The 18427-nt window shown below is 40.0% G+C and overlaps 1 protein-coding gene across 1 annotated transcript in view; it reads right to left on the bottom strand.

The window, feature by feature from the left end:
• ABCB10 (ATP binding cassette subfamily B member 10) overlaps positions 1 to 18427 on the bottom strand; it is a 45362-nt gene that overhangs the window by 9060 nt on the left and 17875 nt on the right. The window contains exons 2-7 of the mRNA XM_065400450.1: positions 15193 to 15393; positions 14616 to 14818; positions 11311 to 11445; positions 7667 to 7813; positions 6327 to 6462; positions 5236 to 5331 (exon numbers count right to left, since the gene is read on the bottom strand). Coding sequence (XP_065256522.1) covers positions 5236 to 5331; positions 6327 to 6462; positions 7667 to 7813; positions 11311 to 11445; positions 14616 to 14818; positions 15193 to 15393 — 918 coding nt within the window. The remainder of the gene's footprint in view (positions 1 to 5235; positions 5332 to 6326; positions 6463 to 7666; positions 7814 to 11310; positions 11446 to 14615; positions 14819 to 15192; positions 15394 to 18427) is intronic.

Here is an 18427-nt window from a genome sequence, read left to right as displayed (position 1 = left end):
TATTCAACACAGACCAATCAATACAGTGTCCTTTAGCAACAGCTCAGTAAAAACTGAAAGTCTTCAGTTTGTGAAATACCAGAACAAGCTATTGTGAGTGAATGGTCAAAGAAAAAATGTCACTTTTTTATTTTTTTGAAACAGCATAAAGCTTGTAAATATCTAGGACTTAAAGGATCACAAGCAGTTCAGGCCCCGGTAAATCCTACAAAGTATGTGTAGAGTACACCAACTTTAAAAAAAAAAAAAAAACCCGTATGTTATGCGAGTTCACTGTTTGAGGACAGGAAATCAAGAGGGAGCCTGCAATAGGTGCAGTGAAAGTAATTTAGTACATTTGGGCCCTACCAAATTCACATCCATGAAAAACGAATCACGGACCGTGAAATCTGGTCTCCCTGTGTTAAATTTGGTTTTTTATGTGCTTTTAGCCTACACTATACAGATTTCTTGGGGGAGACCAGCGTTTCTCAAGTTGGGAGTCCTGACCCAAAAGTGAGTTGCAGGGGGTTGCAAGGTTATTTAAGAGGGGTCGTGGTATTGCCAATCTTACTTCAGTGCTGCCTTCAGGGCTTGGCAGCCGGAGAGGGGCAGCTGCTGACAGAGGGCCCAGCTCTGAAGGCAGCAGCGCAGAAGTAGAACTGGCTGTAGCATACCAGGCCATCCTTACTTCTGCGCTGCTACTGGCGGTGGCTCTGCTGTCAGAGCTGGGTTCCCAGCCAGTGGCCGCCACTCTCCGGCCATCCAGCTTTGAAGACAGCGTCGCAACCAGCAGCAACGCAGAAGTAAAGGTAGCAGTACCACAACCCCCTCTGCAATAGCCTTGCGACCCCCCGACAATTCCTTTTTGGGTCAGGACCCTTACAATTACAACACCATGAAATTTCAGATTTGAATATCTGAAATCATGAAATTTACAATTTTAAAAATCCTATGACTGTGAAATTGATCAAAATGGACTGTGAATTTGGTAGGGCCCTAGTTATAGGATTGCACGGTCATAGCATTTTAAAAATTTTAAATTTCATGATTTCAGATATTCAAATCTGAAATTTCATGGTGTTGCAATTGTAGGGGTCCTGACCCAAAAAGGAATTGTCGGGGGGTCGCAAGGCTATTGTAGAGGGGGTTGTGGTACTGCTACCTTTACTTCTGCGTTGCTGCTGGTTGCGACGCTGTCTTCAAAGCTGGATGGCCGGAGAGTGGCGGCCACTGGCTGGGAACCCAGCTCTGACAGCAGAGCCACCGCCAGTAGCAGCGCAGAAGTAAGGATGGCCTGGTATGCTACAGCCACTCGTACTTCTGCGCTGCTGCCTTCAGAGCTGGGCCCTCTGTCAACAGCTGCCCCTCTCGGCTGCCAAGCCCTGAAGGCAGCACTGAAGTAAGATTGGCAATACCACGACCCCTCTTAAATAACCTTGCGAGTCCCCTGCAACTCACTTTTGGGTCAGGACCCCCAATTTGAGAAACGCTGGTCTTCCCCATGAAATCTGTATAGTGTAGGCTAAAAGCACATAAAAGACCAGATTTCATGAAGGGAGACCAGATTTCATGATCTGTGACACATTTTTCATGGACGTGAATTTGGTAGGGCCCTACCTATGACCGTGAAATTGACCAAAATGGACCATGAATTTAGTAAAGCCCTAGGTATAACAGATAATCATATTATGCAAAGGATAATTTAGTGCAATCAGGGTATTAATTTATTCACTTTATTAAACTGGTAAGCAGGTAGATAGACAATAGGCATGGGTGAATATAGTAATAAGTGATCATCTGTAGCAAGTTTAACTATATTTGTAATGCTTCTTTGTTTCACTTTCCATTCCCCTCAGCTTTCCTCCTCTTTCCCAGTCTCTTATCTTCATTTAGGTCAACTGTAGTTGCTCTGTCAATAGCTGCTGCATGTGGATTCAAACTGCTTCTCCGACATTAAACCATGGAGGTACTAAATGTTAAGTTGCGTGATAAATATGTAAATTCATTAAGTGTTCATTTAAAGATGCATTTGCTCAATAGCAATTTAACAACACTAAGTTATTTGGTACAACTGTTACTGTATCAGTAAACTCTCTCTTTGATTCCAGTTATTCTGGAATGCCTGCCATGAACTGCACTGTAATGCTTCAACGGTACAAGAAGTCTGATGCAGCAAGTCCTTCCTTTATATTTCCCCATATATTAATGTAAAAAAAAAAAAAAAAAAAAATCAAAGCTATACACAGAATTTTATTTTTCCTCTTTGGATTCTGGAGACACGTAGAAAAACAGTCTAACTAGGATACTGAGATATTGTCAGGAAAAAAACTGGAGTAAGTGAAGGTCAGAACCATGCAGAAGAGTGAGCAGATGTTTTGTTTGAGTGTGGGCAACAAAGCTGTTTTGCCTTTACTGTATGCTTAGTTCTGAAATCACCTCCATATTTAATCCTTGAGGCAGAGACCTATATTCTTCTCTACGAATTTGTTTCATGCTGAAAGGAAATTAAAAACCTCTATCTTAATTTGGAAAAGTTACCTCCAGTTTGTAATGTGCTGAAGTCTGAGACTGCTGGAGGAGGTTACATTAGCTAATTGTTGGTTACCTGTGAGACAAACATTTTCTGCTCCAAATCTTAACCCCAGTTCATCAGATTTAATACTCATTTCCACTTATATAAAAGAGCATTTACATCTTCAAAAGCATCATTCAGACCAATTTTCATAACACTCCTTTCAAATACATAAGAGTCATCCCCATTTTACAGATCTGGAAACAGATGCAAAGAGGTTAAAGACGACATAGTGAATTAGCATCAGAGCCAGGATTAGAACTCTTAGCTCTTCTAGCCAAAGAAGCAGAAACAGAACAATTGATACAAAATTAAAAACATACAATAAGATGCAAAACCTATTCTTTATAGCCAGAGCTCACTCAAAACACTTCTACTTGGTCTGCTGCCATATTCTCCCCTCCCACTCTGATAGCTGCATTTGTAAAGAATTTCTGATGACAATGTAAATCTCGAGAACAAAACTAGAGAGTGTTTTTCTTACGTGTCACTTGAACTCCAAGATAAAAATACTGCTTTATGATATTTGTTATCTACATACCTGGTGCCAAAAGTGATACATGATTTTTGTTCAGTGGGATCTAACTGATCAAGTCCAAATAACAGTTTCTGTCTTTATGATAACCTCACTGAATTAATTAAACGCAGATTAGAATTAAGTACACATTGATCAGTGGTGTTTATCCAAAAATTCTTCAATGGGTTTAACCACTGAATGACCCTTGCTAGCTTCAAACTGGTGATAATGACTAAAGAAAGCAGCAATACATTTCAGGTGCTGCTGGCAACAAACCTTTATTACAACATCAAGGAACAAATGTCACTCAGATTTGTAGATGGATTTTGCACATCTACCTTTTTTGAGAGCTTTTTTTAAATACCTGTATACCTCAGATTTATAAAGAGAAAAATATAACACCTATAGAAGAAAACGTAGATAGTAAACTAAACATGTGAAAACTATATCCATCTATATACTTGTTATATCCACATCACTAGGTTATTAAATTTGTGTAATATTTATAACAGCATAAATCAATGAGCTATTCTTAACCTGATCAATGTGAACATTTGTCTGTAATAAGTTAGAGATTTGCCTCATTAAGAGAGAAGCATTTGTACCATTTTGAGTCCTTTCTTTACCCTTCTAGTCCCTTATCTATTCAGCAATTAAAGACAGAAATGTGTTATATTCTTTAGCACAAATACTGAACATTAAGAAGTGCAATCCTGACCAAAACCCCCTTCTCTTCCTCCATCCTCATACTGTAAAGATGGCCTAATATGAAAGATATCAACATTAGAGTAATATGCTGAGTAATACATTTTGTGTCTAAAGAATTAGAACCAGGCCAGGCAATAAACTCATTAGTTCACCCTGAATGAAGAACTGTTGAATTCAAATTCGGTGTTTATAATTTCTATGAAAAATCTCTTTAATCAATAAAATATTGTTACAAAGAACGTAGATGTGATGCTGGCAGACCAAGTGCCAGCTCACGCTAAGGACCCTAGGCCTCAACTAAACACTGGCAAATCCATAAGCTGGAACCAGTCTGGCTCACCTGGCATGTTAGTATTCTTAAAATAGGTATCAGGTTTATGAAACTGTATTTAGACTTTATGAAATGCTTGTAAGTTGCTGCATGCAGTCATCTCACTTATATACGTATCCCATGTTACAAGGTAATATTTAAGTGTATGCTCTGAAACTGTAAACCCCCACAGTCAGGAGAAAAACATTTCCAAGTGTGAAATACTAGTTTACCACAGGAGATATTATCTCCTGCCCAACCAAAGAAGGCCCATAGATAACCAGACAAATGTTGTGGAACATCAGAGGACAAAATAACACTTTGTTGATTGCTCCCCCTATATCCATGAAGAGGAGACGTGCATGGGAACTCTGGGGTAAGGGAATAGAAATTCCTGACAGGAAGAAACTGCATCTCTGTGCTTCTTGGTCTTGGAGAGGGCAAGATTTCTAAGCATGAGCAAGGGATCCCCAGTGCTTAGCCTAGGTTAACCCTAGAGGATTTATAGAGTTTGCATATTACAGCAGCTTCTATTATCTTTTGGAGCCTAAGACTGTAAGTAATTTGTGTGTGTATGTTTACTTGCTTTAACCTTGTAAATAACTCTCACTTCTTTTTCATAGTTAATAAATCTTTAGTTAATTTATTATAGGATTGGCTACAAATATAGTCTTTGGTGTAGGATCTAAAGTGCAATTGATCTGAGGTAAGTGACTGGTCCTTTTGGACTTGGAGTTACCTGAATATTATTGTGATTTTTGGTGTAAGGGACCATCTATCACAATGGCAAGATTACCTGGGAGGCAATATAGTTTGGAGTACCCAAGGAGGCTGAGACACTCCATGGTAAGGCTGTTGTTGTGCACAGCTCACACTAGATACTTGGTTGGTGAAGTGTAAATACAGAACTCACAACCAAATCGAGGTGCGTGCCCTGCTTCTTAACAGTCTGCCGTTAGGTTGATACTTTTGCTGAGCCGCTCCAGATAACTTGACAGTAGCCAAGGAAGATTTCCATTGAATCTAGCTTCTTTATGAGAATTTTAAAGCTGGTGTTAATTTTAAGTAATACCAACCTGTTGTCAAATGCCTGATAACCAGTCAGAGACAACACTAATGCAAAATGGTAAAGAAACAGGAACCCACCATTAAATGGAAGCTCTGGCTTTCTTTCGATAAGTTCCCACAGACGTCCTCCAGCTCCTAATCCTTTCATAAGCTCAGAATAGAAAGAGCTCAAACCTAAAACAAACAACAACGTTATGCATCACCCAAGAACATGGAAGACATATTAGAAAAAATAACCTGGTTTTAGCATCCATGAGCACAATTCTGAGTATCATGGAAAATATGGAGACGGGCTTAGTAAAGGGGCCCAGTGAAAAATAAAGTGTATAAGTAGACCTCACTGCCCTTCCAGAAACACTGAGCCAATGTCTGTTTTCAAACTAACAAGGTACAATAATGTATCAGAAGCAACAGACTCACTTTAAAAACAACTCTTCCAAGTAGTTGACAAGCTAGCTATTTGAAATACCTTATCTTCATTTTTGCCTGTGTGCAGTAGTGATGATTGTTCCCTAAAGAGGAGCAGTTAGTCTCTGGGTCAGCAGATTACAGTTTCTGATCTTCACTGACAGGGGAAGAGGAGCAAAGCAGGAAAGAGAAGAGATGTCCTTTTCTGCCTTTGCACTAGAAGGCAATCCCCTACAATAGTCTTCTGCTGGCACTTAAAGATCCAATGCAGCTTTAGACAATTATCCATGTGGAATTACAGCTAATTCCTACATGCCTTCCTTCGTAAAATAATTTCTCTGAACAGAGACCAAGACATTTTATTCCAAATAAAACCTTAATATTTGTTTAAATTATAAACACCATCATAGGCTACACAAAGATCATCATCAAGAAAAGTTAGCATTATAAACCAGACACTGAAGAAATGCACCTTGAAAAATTTAACCATTGCATTCTCTTGGGAAAGCTTTAAACTAACTATTTGGTCTTAACGAGTCAAAAGCCATTAATACTGATTGACTCATACTCACTGGAAAAATACTTGTGAATCTTCTCAGAAAGACCATTCTGTACTGGTAAGCTATTGGTTAACTGAAGACATTCAAAGAATTACAAAACACTTGAGGTTTTTGTTTTGTTTTTAAAACCAATGTTTTCCCTTACTTAAAAAAAAAATTCCTTTATCTTATGGTTTACATTGTGTATTTCACATTCCATACCTCCAATGCTAACTCCAACCCAGAATGCATACATCAAGAAGGAAGAGAGTTCACCAACAGTCATGTGGGCACTACCCATCAGTAATCCTCCTTTGTACAGAACAGAAAGGACAATCATGTTCCCAGAAAGCCCAGTCTGGGAAAGAAAAAAAAACGACAGTGAAGAAAAACTGGATCTTCCCGTATAAATTCAATTTCATCTTCTAAAATGCTCTTTTGAGGCTTTTGGTTTTTTTTTTAAAAAAAGAATATTCTCCATAGTAAGTGGACCTTAGTATAATCTTAAGATTCTATAGGACTAAATTTTGCTCATGTTTAGTTTCCTAACTTTCTTTGTTTCTTAGAACACAAATAATCAGTCTGGTGATCCAGACGCCACGTAAAATGCTACTGTGCAGGGGTTTGGAATGCAGGCACTTGAAGATCAGTCTTTCACTTTCCAGGCTAGAAAGGACAGCTTTGCATCATTCCCAACTGATCTCTTCCCCCACCAAGGAACAGCTGTGATGGGCACTAGAAGAAATTGTGCCCCACCTTCAACAATTATTAGATACAAAATGGCCTAACTCTGGTGAACCCCAAAATAAGGCTCCCTCCTCTCTCCCCTCCAGTAAAAAAAATTAAAAATAAAAATCATACAATGGGCCAATTCAATCCTGTGGAACACCACCTTTTGCAGATAAAACTTATGGCACAGGGCCCATGGCAGCAGAAAGTCTATCCAGAGGGACTTTGTTAGGACACAAGCACCTAGATCTCTACTGGGAGGCACAATGACCAGTGCTAGCCTAGGAATTGGCCCATGGCTAGGACAACCCTGGGACGAGCTAATTCAGGGCATCACCCACACAATTCTGGCAGGTGTCTGGCAGGACACCTATGGAACCCCAATCCAAAATTTAGAACAGGGTTTTGCTTAGGGTACCACAGAAGGAGGGTGGGAGCATATGCATCACCTGTCCTACCCAAAAGTGAATCTCCTGTGAGAGACAGTGGTCTCTGCTGGTGCAGGGAGGTGTAAACTACGAATGTGAATTAAGCCTCATGACTTTGCAAATGCAGTAGAATTTGGTATTCAGCTCCCTACTTCACCAAATGATATGAAGAGGAAAAGAACTGGAAAAACTAATTCTTCTCGTACCTTTATAGGAATCCAATTTAAGGTAAATTGGGGTGTGTGTGTGTGTGTGTGTGTGTGTGTGTGTGTGTGTGTGTGTGTGTGTGTGTGTGTGTGTGTGTGTGTGTGTGTGTGTGTGTGTGTGTGTGTGTGATTAAAAGAATCACAGATTTCCAGGACTTGATCATATTCTGTGGATTCTTCACTACCATAATATACTTACTGCACCAAAGAAGCCTGCCCGAGCTAATGCCTCTCTTTTAGCTAATTGCAGCACGTAATCAACTTTGCTTGTATATTTCTCCATTTCGGTCATCTCCTGCCCAAAAGCTCGAACAGTTCTTATGTTTCCGATACGTTCTTCGGCTAACTATATTAAAGCAAAAAAACAAAACACATACAGATACTCATGGTAGGCTCACATTCTCGAATGCCTGAAAGTAAAATCAGTACAACTATCCTAGTCTCTCAATACCACTGAAAATTTTGCCCTCCCCTCACTTCTGTTTTTTAATTCTATTAGGCTGGAAACAGTAACTGTAGTTTGAAAAAAGAGTTTCAAAACTGGTTTAGCTTGAGTATTAGTATGAGAGGATTGTGCCAAGTGATTAGAAAAAGGAGTTTAAACATCTTAATTTAGAGAAAACAAGCCACCCAAGAAAGGAGTGAACATTAAAAAGGATTATTTATCATTATTTGTAATTGTGACAAGAATGAGGATGCTAGAAATTAAAAGGACCTGTCATAAGAGTAAAATGTCTACAAGCAGCATGGAGACTATTTAAAAACACACCATTTAATAGAGGTTCAGACTAAATGTATACCCCAAATAAAAATAAGACAGCAGGAGGATCAAAAGAATGCCACCATGGCTAAACCACAGCGTAAGGGAGGCCATTAGGGGTAAAAAGACATCCTTTAAAATTTGGAAGTCAAATCCTAATGAGGAAAATAAGGAGCACAAACTCTGGCAAGTAAAAGTATAAGGCAGACCAAAAAAGAATTTGAGAAGCAACTTGCTAAAGGTAAAAAAAAAAAAAAAAAATTACTATTAGTTTTTGGAAGTGTATCAGAAGCAGAAAGCCTGCTAACAAGGGAGCAGAGCCACTATATGACAAAGATGTTAAAAGAGCACTCCAGGAAGACAACCATGGCAGAAAAGCTAAATGAATTCTTTGCATCAGTCTTTACTGCAGAGATGTGTGGGGGCGAGGGGAACCCCACATCAGTACTATTCTTTTTGGATGACAAATCTGAAGTACTGTCCCAAATTGATGTGTCAACTGTAATGTCAATTTTTCAAAAAGGCTCCAGAGGTGATCCTGGCAATTATAGACCAAAGAGCCTTCAGTACCAGGCAAATTGGTAGAAACTGTACTAACGAACAGAACCAGACACACAGATAAACACAGTTTGTTGGGGAAGAGTCAACAGGGCTCTTCTAGAGGGAAGTCATGCCTCACCAATCTATTAAGAATTCTTTGATCTGTCAACAAGCATGTGGATAAGGGTGTGATCCAGTAGTTTGACAAGGTCCCTCTCCACAGGCTCATAAGGAAACTAAGCAGCCATAGGATAAGAGAGAAGGTCCTCTCATAGATCAGTAACTGATTAAAGGATAAGAAACAAAGTATAGGAATAAATGGTCAGTTTTCACAATGGGAAGAAGTGAACAATGGGGTCCCCCAATGATCCGTACTGGGACCTGTGCTGTTCAATATATTCATTAATGATACGGAGAAGATGTGAATAGTTAAGTGGCAAAGTTTGCAGACAATACAAAATTACTCAAGATAATTAAGTTCAAAGTAGACTGCAAGGAATTATAAAGGATCTCACAAAACTGGGGGACTGATCATCAAAATGGAAGATGAAATTCAACATTGATAAGTGCAATCCAATGCGGACTGGAAAAAATAATTCCACATACACACAGAATGATGGAGTCTAAATTAGCTATTACCACCCAAGAAAGATCTTGAGTCACCATGGATATTTCTCTGAAAACTTCCACGCAATGTCCAGTTCTGGTTGCCCCATCTGAAAAAGGATATAGTGGAACTGGAAAAGGTTCAGACAAGGACAAGAAAGATGATCACGGGTATGGAATGGCTTCCATACAAGGAAAGACTAAAAAGATTAGGACTGTTCAGCTTAGAAAAGAGGACAAAGGGGGTTATGAAAGAGGTCTATAAATCATGAATGGTGTGGAAATAAATTAATAAAGAAGTGACATTTACCCTTTCACATAATACAAAAAACAGGGCTCACCCAATTAAATTAACAGGCAACAGATTGAATACAAACAAGAGGAAGCACTTTTTCCATATGATGCCAACCTGTGGAACTCATTGCCATGGAATGTTGTGATGACCAAAAGTATAACTGGATTCAAAAAAGAAATGGCTAAGTTCATGGAGGATAGGTCCATCAATGGTCATTAGCCAAGATGGTCAGGAATGCAACCCCATGCTTGGGGTAACCCTAAACCTCTGACTACCGGAAGCAAAAGACAAGCATGGATCACTCCATAATCACCCTGTTCTGTACGCTCCCCTTGCAACTATGATATGGGCCACTGCTGGAGATAGGAAACTGGGCAAGATGGACCATGGTCTGACCCAGTATTGCAGTTCTTATGTTCTTATGACGAAGAAAAAACAAAACAAATACTCTAATATATACTATGCTAAATAGAAAAGGCTGAATTCGTTGCTTGCATAACGCCATTCATTTCAATGGAGTTGCTTTAGGTATGAATTTAGCCCGACTAGTCTTAATTCCAATTAAGTGGGTAAATTTCACTTCAAATGAACAAAAAATGTTAGTTCTAGAAGTATCCAAATGCAATCAGACTGCTTACTAATGGACACCAACATGATCTTATGCTAGAACAATGCTCCGGCATGAGAGGTAAGACAGGATTTGGGAGCAGCATATCTAAAAGAAAAAAGCACTGGAAAACGGTACAATTTTACCTCCTCTTCAACCTCTGCAAAGCATAGGAGGCAAAGTCCTCATTAGTAGGAAATCTTCAACCTGTTTTCAAAAAGATCAGCTTCTTTTGGATGGGAGAGATGAACAAAAGGCTAATCTTTCTTCTGCACAGGTCAATTTGCCAAGGAGTCTATAACTATGACATTCCAGGGCTTACACAGATGAAGGCTGTGGATATTTCAGCTAGATCTTGTCCCCAGCATTGCTATTAAAGGAGATCACTACCATCTTCTAAGTAGTTTTATTTTACAATATATAAATATGCCCCAGCACACACAATAAAACCCCTTCCACAAGATGTCCCTTTAATAATGAGGTCCCTCCAACTTGCATCTTAACCCCTCCCCAATTGTCTACGAGAAAAGATTAACTTTGCAGCATGCCCTTAAGGTTAACAAATCTGGGCTCAGGTGGATCCAAGGGGGAGCATGGGGTCAGTTCCAACATCAAGGACCACTCACAAAGAATGACTAGCTGGCTGCTACCTCTTATACTAAGAAGCTCAACTGGAGCAACTCTAGTAATCTCAAATGCAATAGTATGGCCCAAGGAGAAAGGTAGTCCCACGCACACAACCAGGTCCCAAACCATATAAGATTTCATACGTCAACATTTCTCCCCCTCATACTGAGAAAGCACCCAATTCCCTTAACCTTTTCTCAGCAGAATTCCTAAATCTTGTATGATCTTAGATACTCCATGCTACATTGTAGATAAAGCTTTTTAAAAAAAATGAATGTTAGTACTGAGATACAGGTCTGACTCAGGGAAATGAAAGGTATTCTTATCCTCAGCACCTCGGCAACTCTACAATATTTATTTAACTTAATTGTATCTAACATGATCTCTTAAGTTTCTTAACAAGATTACCTGTGTTGCTTCTGCAAGGGAATCCTGGGTCATTCTAGTAAGTTTTCGCAGATATCTTCCATAAATCACAGCTATGATAGCCAGAGGGGGCACAACACTCAGAACAAATGCAGCAAGTTTTGGAGAAACAAAAAACTAGAAGAAGTAAGTGTCCGGGGGTTAATATTTTGGCATACAAATAAAGAAGTCTTGCTAAAATACACTAGTACATAGACTTAATGCAGTGTGGTTGCTTTCAACAGATGTTTGTAAAATTAGTGTGGTCACAATTTCTTTCCTTTGTCTTCTATTTCTTACAGACAAAATGCCCATTCCTCTATTCCATTTGGGGAATGTTAGCTACTGGTGAGAACAAGGGACTGCACGTCAAGAGGTCTGGATTCAATTTCTGACTCTGCCACTTCTTTGCTGTATGGGCTTGGCCAAGTCACTTAACCGGTCTGTAAAATGACAATGCTATTTAGCTCCCTTTCGAGTGTGTTAAAAAGCTTAATTTTTTAATATTTGTAAAAGGTTTCATATCTTTTAACAGAAGGTGTTATAGAAATGCAAAGTATCACCATCAACAATGAAATATTGAAGAGAAAGTTTGGCTTAAGGGCATGTAGAGAACAGATATATTGCATAGTATTTTAGTGGGGTTGAGGAATGGAAGAGATCACCAATATTCTTTACCATCTGGCAAACTAGCAGTACCAGCAAAGGTAATTCCTATTTACTTTTCTTGTGTGTCAGAAGAATGGATTTAGTTAATTGTCCTATAAGGTCATCACCTACAATTAACAAGCTGCATCAAATCATCTATGCAAAAGTAGCCGAATACTGTAAGAAGGCTTTTTTAAAAGTGTTAATTTTATTATTGCATGTTATTTCATTTGGTTGTTTTCCTTCTGGTGTTCTAGATAAAAATTTTGGCAGATACATTTAAAAAATGTTCCTACAGATGTATTACTAAGGGCTAGTCTACACTTACGCGGTAGTTCGACGGCTGCGGATCGAAGTTCCGAGTTCGATTTATCGCGTCTGGTGTGGACGCGATAAATCGAACCAGGAAGTGATCCCCGTCGACTGCGGTACTCCAGCTCGGCGAGAGGAGTACCGCGAAGTCGACGGGGGAGCCTGCCTGCCGCGTGTGGACCGCGGTAAATTCGAAGTAAGGTATGTCGAATTCAGCTACGTTATTCACGTAGCTGAATTTGCGTACCTTACTTCGACTTGGGGGGTAAGTGTAGACCAGGCCTATTATGATAGACTGTAAGGCACTTTTACAATAGCCTTTCCACCCCAGGTAATTTTTTTTTTTCCCTGTTAACCTAGTAGGACCATACCATGCCAGCAATTTTTAAGCAGAACTCCTCATGGAAATTAATGAGAAATTATTCTTAGACAATCTATATTGTGGGATAAGGGCAGGCCCATAACATTTACTTTAACAGAGGACTGAAAGCCATATATCTTATCAGAGATAAAATTTTAAGACTTAAATAATGCTTTAAATCTTTACAGAGTAGAAACTCTTGCCAACTTTTGCTGGCACTGCCAAACTAGAAAGCCTCTCTTTTTATAAAGTGACTTTTCCTGTCCGTCTTTCCTGAACAGACACCAGAAAACCACCATGCTTATCATTTAAAAGGATTGCCACCAAGTTGCCAATTCTCTGAGATAAGGTAGCGTAACAAAGTTCAGTCTAGATAAACAACAGGGGGAGGAGAGGGAAGTGTCAGTTTTTTTATGTACTAAAAATTAGGAAACTGACCCACCACCAGAAAGTGTTTTGCTTGCTGTGCATCAGTAACACTGAAACCCTTTATTGATATTCTACCTACGCAAGCCATTGCCTCAGTCTATTATCCATTGCAAAATTCTTATCAGTAATTTGATATTTAAGGCTGACCCTGCTCAACAAGGCTTTGGCCCAATGCACATGACTTCACCCAGTTTTAGATCAGGCCCCTTGTGCCCTCTCCTGCTCCTATTAAAGTCAATGACAAAACTTCCATTTACAATTTCAATGGATGCAGGCGCACGCCACTTGACAGCTATATTCTGGGTGATATATGAATGGGGAAACCTAAGAAATGTGGTGCACAGTTCACTTTCGATCCTTCAAAAAAGAAAAGGACAGAACACAATGAGAGTTCCTCCCCCATCTCTCTTATCATGGCTTGTCATACAGAAGTGAGTATCCACTTTGTAGCACACTCGTAACTGGCTGCAGGCACAGTTTATTACAATGGAGTACATAGAATCATAGAACTGGAAGGGACCTTGAGAGGTCATCTAGTCCAGTCCCCTGCCCTCATAGCAGGACTAACTATCTAGACCATTCCTGACAGGTGTTTTGTCTAACCTGCTCCTAAAAATTTCCAATGATGGAGATTCCACAACCCCCCTAGGCAATTTATTCCAGTGCTTAACTACCCAGACAGTTAGGAAGTTTTTCCTAATATTCAACCTAAACCACCCTTGCTGCAATTTAAGCCCATTGCTTCTTGTCCTATCCTCAGAGGTTAAGAAAAACAATTTTCTTCCTCCTCCTTGTAACAACCTTTTACATACTTGAAAACTGTTATGTCCCCTCTCAGTCTTCTCTTTTCCAGACTAAACAAACCCAATTTTTTCAATCTTCCCTCAGAGGTCTATTTTCTAGACCTTTAATCATTTTTGTTGCTCTTCTCTGCTCTCTCCAATTTGTCCACATCTTTCCTGAAATGTGGCACCCAGAACTGGACACAATACTTCAGTTGAGGCCTAATCAGAGCGGAGTAGAGCGAAAGAATTACGTCTCGTGTCTTGCTTACAACATTCCTGCTAATACATCCCAGAATTATGTTTGCTTTTTTTTGCAACAGCGTTACAATGTTGACTCATACTTAGCTTGTGGTCCACTATGACCTCCCAGATCCCTTTCTGCAATACTCCTTCCTAGGCAGCCATTTCCCATTTTGTATGTGTGCAATTGATTGTTCCTTCCTAAGTGGAGTACTTTGCATTTGTCCTTATTGAATTTCGTCCTATTTACTTCAGACCATTTCACCAGTTTGTCCAGATCATTTTGAATTATAATCCTATCCTCCAAAGCACTTGCAACCCCTCCCAGCTTGGTATCGTCCGCAAACTTTATAAGTGTAAAGGGGATTGTAGATATTAAGGAAACAGGGGAATAAGTCTGCCTCTACAAAAGCACAACAGCTTTTATATCAGACTACAGAACCTTCACACACACAGCCATTACTGGATAGCAAGTTATACAGCCTTGAACCTGCTGTGAGCAGTGAGGGAGAGGCAGAAGATGACAGACATACCATCATTCCAACCCCAACTGACGCTTGAGCTCCTGCTCTTAGTCCATCAGAAAGGTTTTCAGTCACGGAACGGCCCAACAGTGCTGTGTCTGAAGACAAGCGATTAATCAGTTCTCCTGTGCTGGTTTTGTCAAAAAACCCAACTTCTTGCTTCAGAATAGAAGAGAACATAGTTGCTCTCAGTCGTTTCACAATTCTTTGTCCTATAAGGAGCAAAAAGGATGACTATTTCCAGCAAAGCATGACATACCAAAACTTTACATACAGAAATACCCACACACACACACCAGTTACTGACTTGGTGCAAGGTTCTGCAACACAGAAGTCATGCTAAAATGTTATAAAATGTTGGAATCTATACAAAATGAGTTTTAAGATCTCTCTCAACATCAAATAAAAATGAATTAACAACTCTCTTGGAAGGGATAAAACACACGCATCCCATGTGATAAAGTACACTGACAGTTATGTCAGAGAAGATCTCCGCTAGCTTCAGGGACTTCTTTCAGACCATTATACAATACTTTGTTTCTATGGCAAAAAGGGAGACAGTCTCCTGACCCCATTTTGTTTTTACCTGCAGTCTGCATGAGGTAGACACGAATAGCATTAGCAGCAGCACCACACACAAAAATTCCACTTAGCAAGGCACAGAGGCTGGTCAGGCTGTCGGTGACATCTCCAGTGGGATTTGTATAAATTACATCGATAACTTTCCCCAGGAAGAAAGGGGCTGACATGGTGATGACACTGGAAACTGTCAGAAAGCCAACAGCAGCTGGAAACAAAACAAAAAAGTCACTCAGTTTGTGTAAACTTTAATAATACATATAAAGAGTCCTTTACTTTCTATTAATACTTGAGTTCTCCAGAACTGTATTATCAGGGCTCTATTTTGGGTCTTAATCTTGAATAGAATGCTGTAAAATCAGTTTTACACTGTTTATTAAATGCACCAGCCTCAACAAAATTGTATACAGGAAGATGTGGCAGAGCTCATTTCAAAAGAGTCTCTCTCACAAACAGATGCTTTGGAAGGGGGAAAAAAGCATCTTGTCTAATACAGAAGACTCCTGATGTATTTTCAACAGGCAGCATAACATAAGGCTCCCTCTTGCAGACAAAGCTTGTGTGTCTTGGTGGTTTAGTCAAACAGAATCCATAACCCAGAACGTAGTAGAACAAAAAGGTATACGCATTCTTGAAAGAACATTCAGTGAGCGGAGAAATGAGCTTGTCAGAGCAGCATCTGCAGCCACCCTATTACTACATCACCTGCCTTTTATAACACTCTGGGGGTTGTGTGCTGCTTTCTCTCTCATGAGCACCTAAGAGACTTTGTCTGGGCTCAAACTTTCCCCTCCAATTGGATGGCACCTTATTTTGCAAGGGAAACTATGGCGGGTACAGGGAGGAACAAAAACCACAATGACTCCTTTTTTGGATCTTGAAAGGTCTGTACTGCCCAACATGGAAGAACAACTGGAATGTTTATGAGACGGAGAGTGTTTCTCACTTTGAGGTGAGGTCTTCACTGCCTCAGGCCCTCTCTACGCTAGGGAAGTTCTAGACAAGTTTTTCACTAACGCCAACCCTATTTTAGCAAGCCCAATGGCTGCTGACACCTTTTTCAGCATAATGCAGATTAGACTTGCTACCAGCTAGGTTAAATAACAGTGGTGGAAACAGTCAGCAGCCAGTGGCCTAACTATGCTAGGGCTTCCAGTGTTATTTTTTCAAAAGTTTTTGTAGAGTAGACAAGGAACTGAAATGCAGGTCTACAAACTCTTCACAGCACTCTCCTCTATCCAGCAGTATAATTTGTCTTGCTTGGGTTCAGCTTCAACCAGCTATTCCTCATTCATCGTTGGTGCAGGTTTTGTTATAATTCTTTACTAGTATCAAATTAAACTAACAAAGTAAATATTACCAGCGTAGTAAACTACTGATTACTGAACTATTCCATTTATTTAAATACTAGATACAATGTGTTAAACAATACATCTAAACATTGTCGTGAAGGTGAAAGACCAAGTAATCCATGTTACAGTAACTCCTCACTTAAAGTCGTCCCGGTTAATGTTGTTTCGTTGTTATGTTGCTGATCAATTAGGGAACATGCTCATTTACAGTTGTGCAATGCTCCCTTCTAACGTTGTTTGGCAGCCGCCTGCTTTGTCTACTGCTTGCAGGAAGAGCAGCCCGTTGCAGCTAACTGGTGGGGACTTGGAACCAGGGTGGACCAGCAGCCCCCCATCAGCTCCCTGCTCCTCTAAGTTCCCCGTGCAGCAGCTGCCCAGCAGGCTAGCAATTGCAGCTGTCCCTCCCCCCACTGCCATGTGCTGCTCCTGCCCTCTCCCTTGGAGCTTCTCCCCAATACTCCTGCTTGTTGTGCAGGGGAAAGGAAAGGAAGAGGGGGGCTGTCAGGGTGTCCCCCTCCCCTCTGCTCCTGCACCCCGCTTACCCCATCTTCCATAGAGCGGGGGGGGGGACACACCAGGGTTCAGGACGGAGGGAGCTTGCAGCAGCTGCAGTCTCAGCAAGCTGATCTAATTAACAAGGCAGTGTACTTAAAGGAGAAATGCGCACATCTCCCTCCATTCCTGCTGCCTTGTAGAGTGAGAGAGTTAACCCTTGACGGCTCAGCCAATTGCTAGTTCATCATTTAGCAGTAAGGGAAATATCCCACCCTCTGACTCCTCCACCTCAACCAAGCTTCACAATCATCATCACTGTGTACCAGTATTAAATTGTTTGTTTAAAACTTATACTGCGTGTGTGTGCGTGTGTAGTCTTTTGTCTGGTGAAAAAAAATTTCCCTGGAACCTAACCCCCTCATTTACATTAATTCTTATGGGGAAATTGGATTAGTTTAACATCGTTTCGCTTAAAGTCCCATTTTTCAGGAACATAACTACAACATTAAGTGAGGAGTTACTGTATTACTAATCCCTTTTGCCTTCATAAATATGTTGAGAAGCTAGCAAAGAGCCATCTTCAGACATTTGTCCAACATCAGTAGCCTCGATCCTACAGAGTCAGGTTTCAGGCCAGAATCTGGAACAGTATTAGTATTAGTGTTGATGGCTGCTCTCTTTCTTTCCATGGAAAAAGGGAAAAGATCTATACTCATACTCTTGGACTTCCCCACAGCAGTCAGTACAGTCAATCACAGATACTGTTATCCTGTCTCAGAGAAGTGGCAGGGGTCCAAAAAACACACTATGAAACTGATTGAGTTCTTCCTCACAGGACATATCCAGAGGGTAGCAATTCTGCCATTGGTTCCTTTACCCATGGCATACTATAGGGATCTACACAATAGCATCCGCTAGTAGAAGTAGTGAAACTTTATGGGCTCAGATGCCAACAATATGCAGATGACTCCATTCTGTTGTTCAGTCTATAACACCAGACATTCACCTGCTCCAAAGTCTGTCAGAGAGATCAGAACATGACATGATACAAACAAAATATATGAAGGGTTACGAGTAAATTAGGCATTTATGGTATGTCATTTTAGTAGTAAGAGGTGTTAATAATAGGTATAGAATTTATTTCAAACATTTTTTTTTTAAATTTCAATTATGTTCCCTTAATTAAGATATAAGCTAGTCTATCTCAACCATAAAAATGCAGTGAGTTTCCAAATACCAACGTTGGGACTGAAATAAGAAAACTTCAAGTGTACAGTATCATATGAAGTACTACTTTACCCCTATTTTATTTTAACCATTAAATGTTTCAAATGGGTATAATGCAAACATGAACTTGAATAAAACACACATAATTCACATGAATCTAATTGTTAT

The sequence above is a fragment of the Emys orbicularis genome, chromosome 3, assembly GCF_028017835.1.
Source record: "Emys orbicularis isolate rEmyOrb1 chromosome 3, rEmyOrb1.hap1, whole genome shotgun sequence".
Taxonomy (NCBI): Eukaryota; Metazoa; Chordata; order Testudines; family Emydidae; genus Emys; species Emys orbicularis.
The sequence above is the reverse complement of the archived record's forward strand: the minus strand, read 5'-3'. Positions and strand labels throughout refer to the sequence as shown.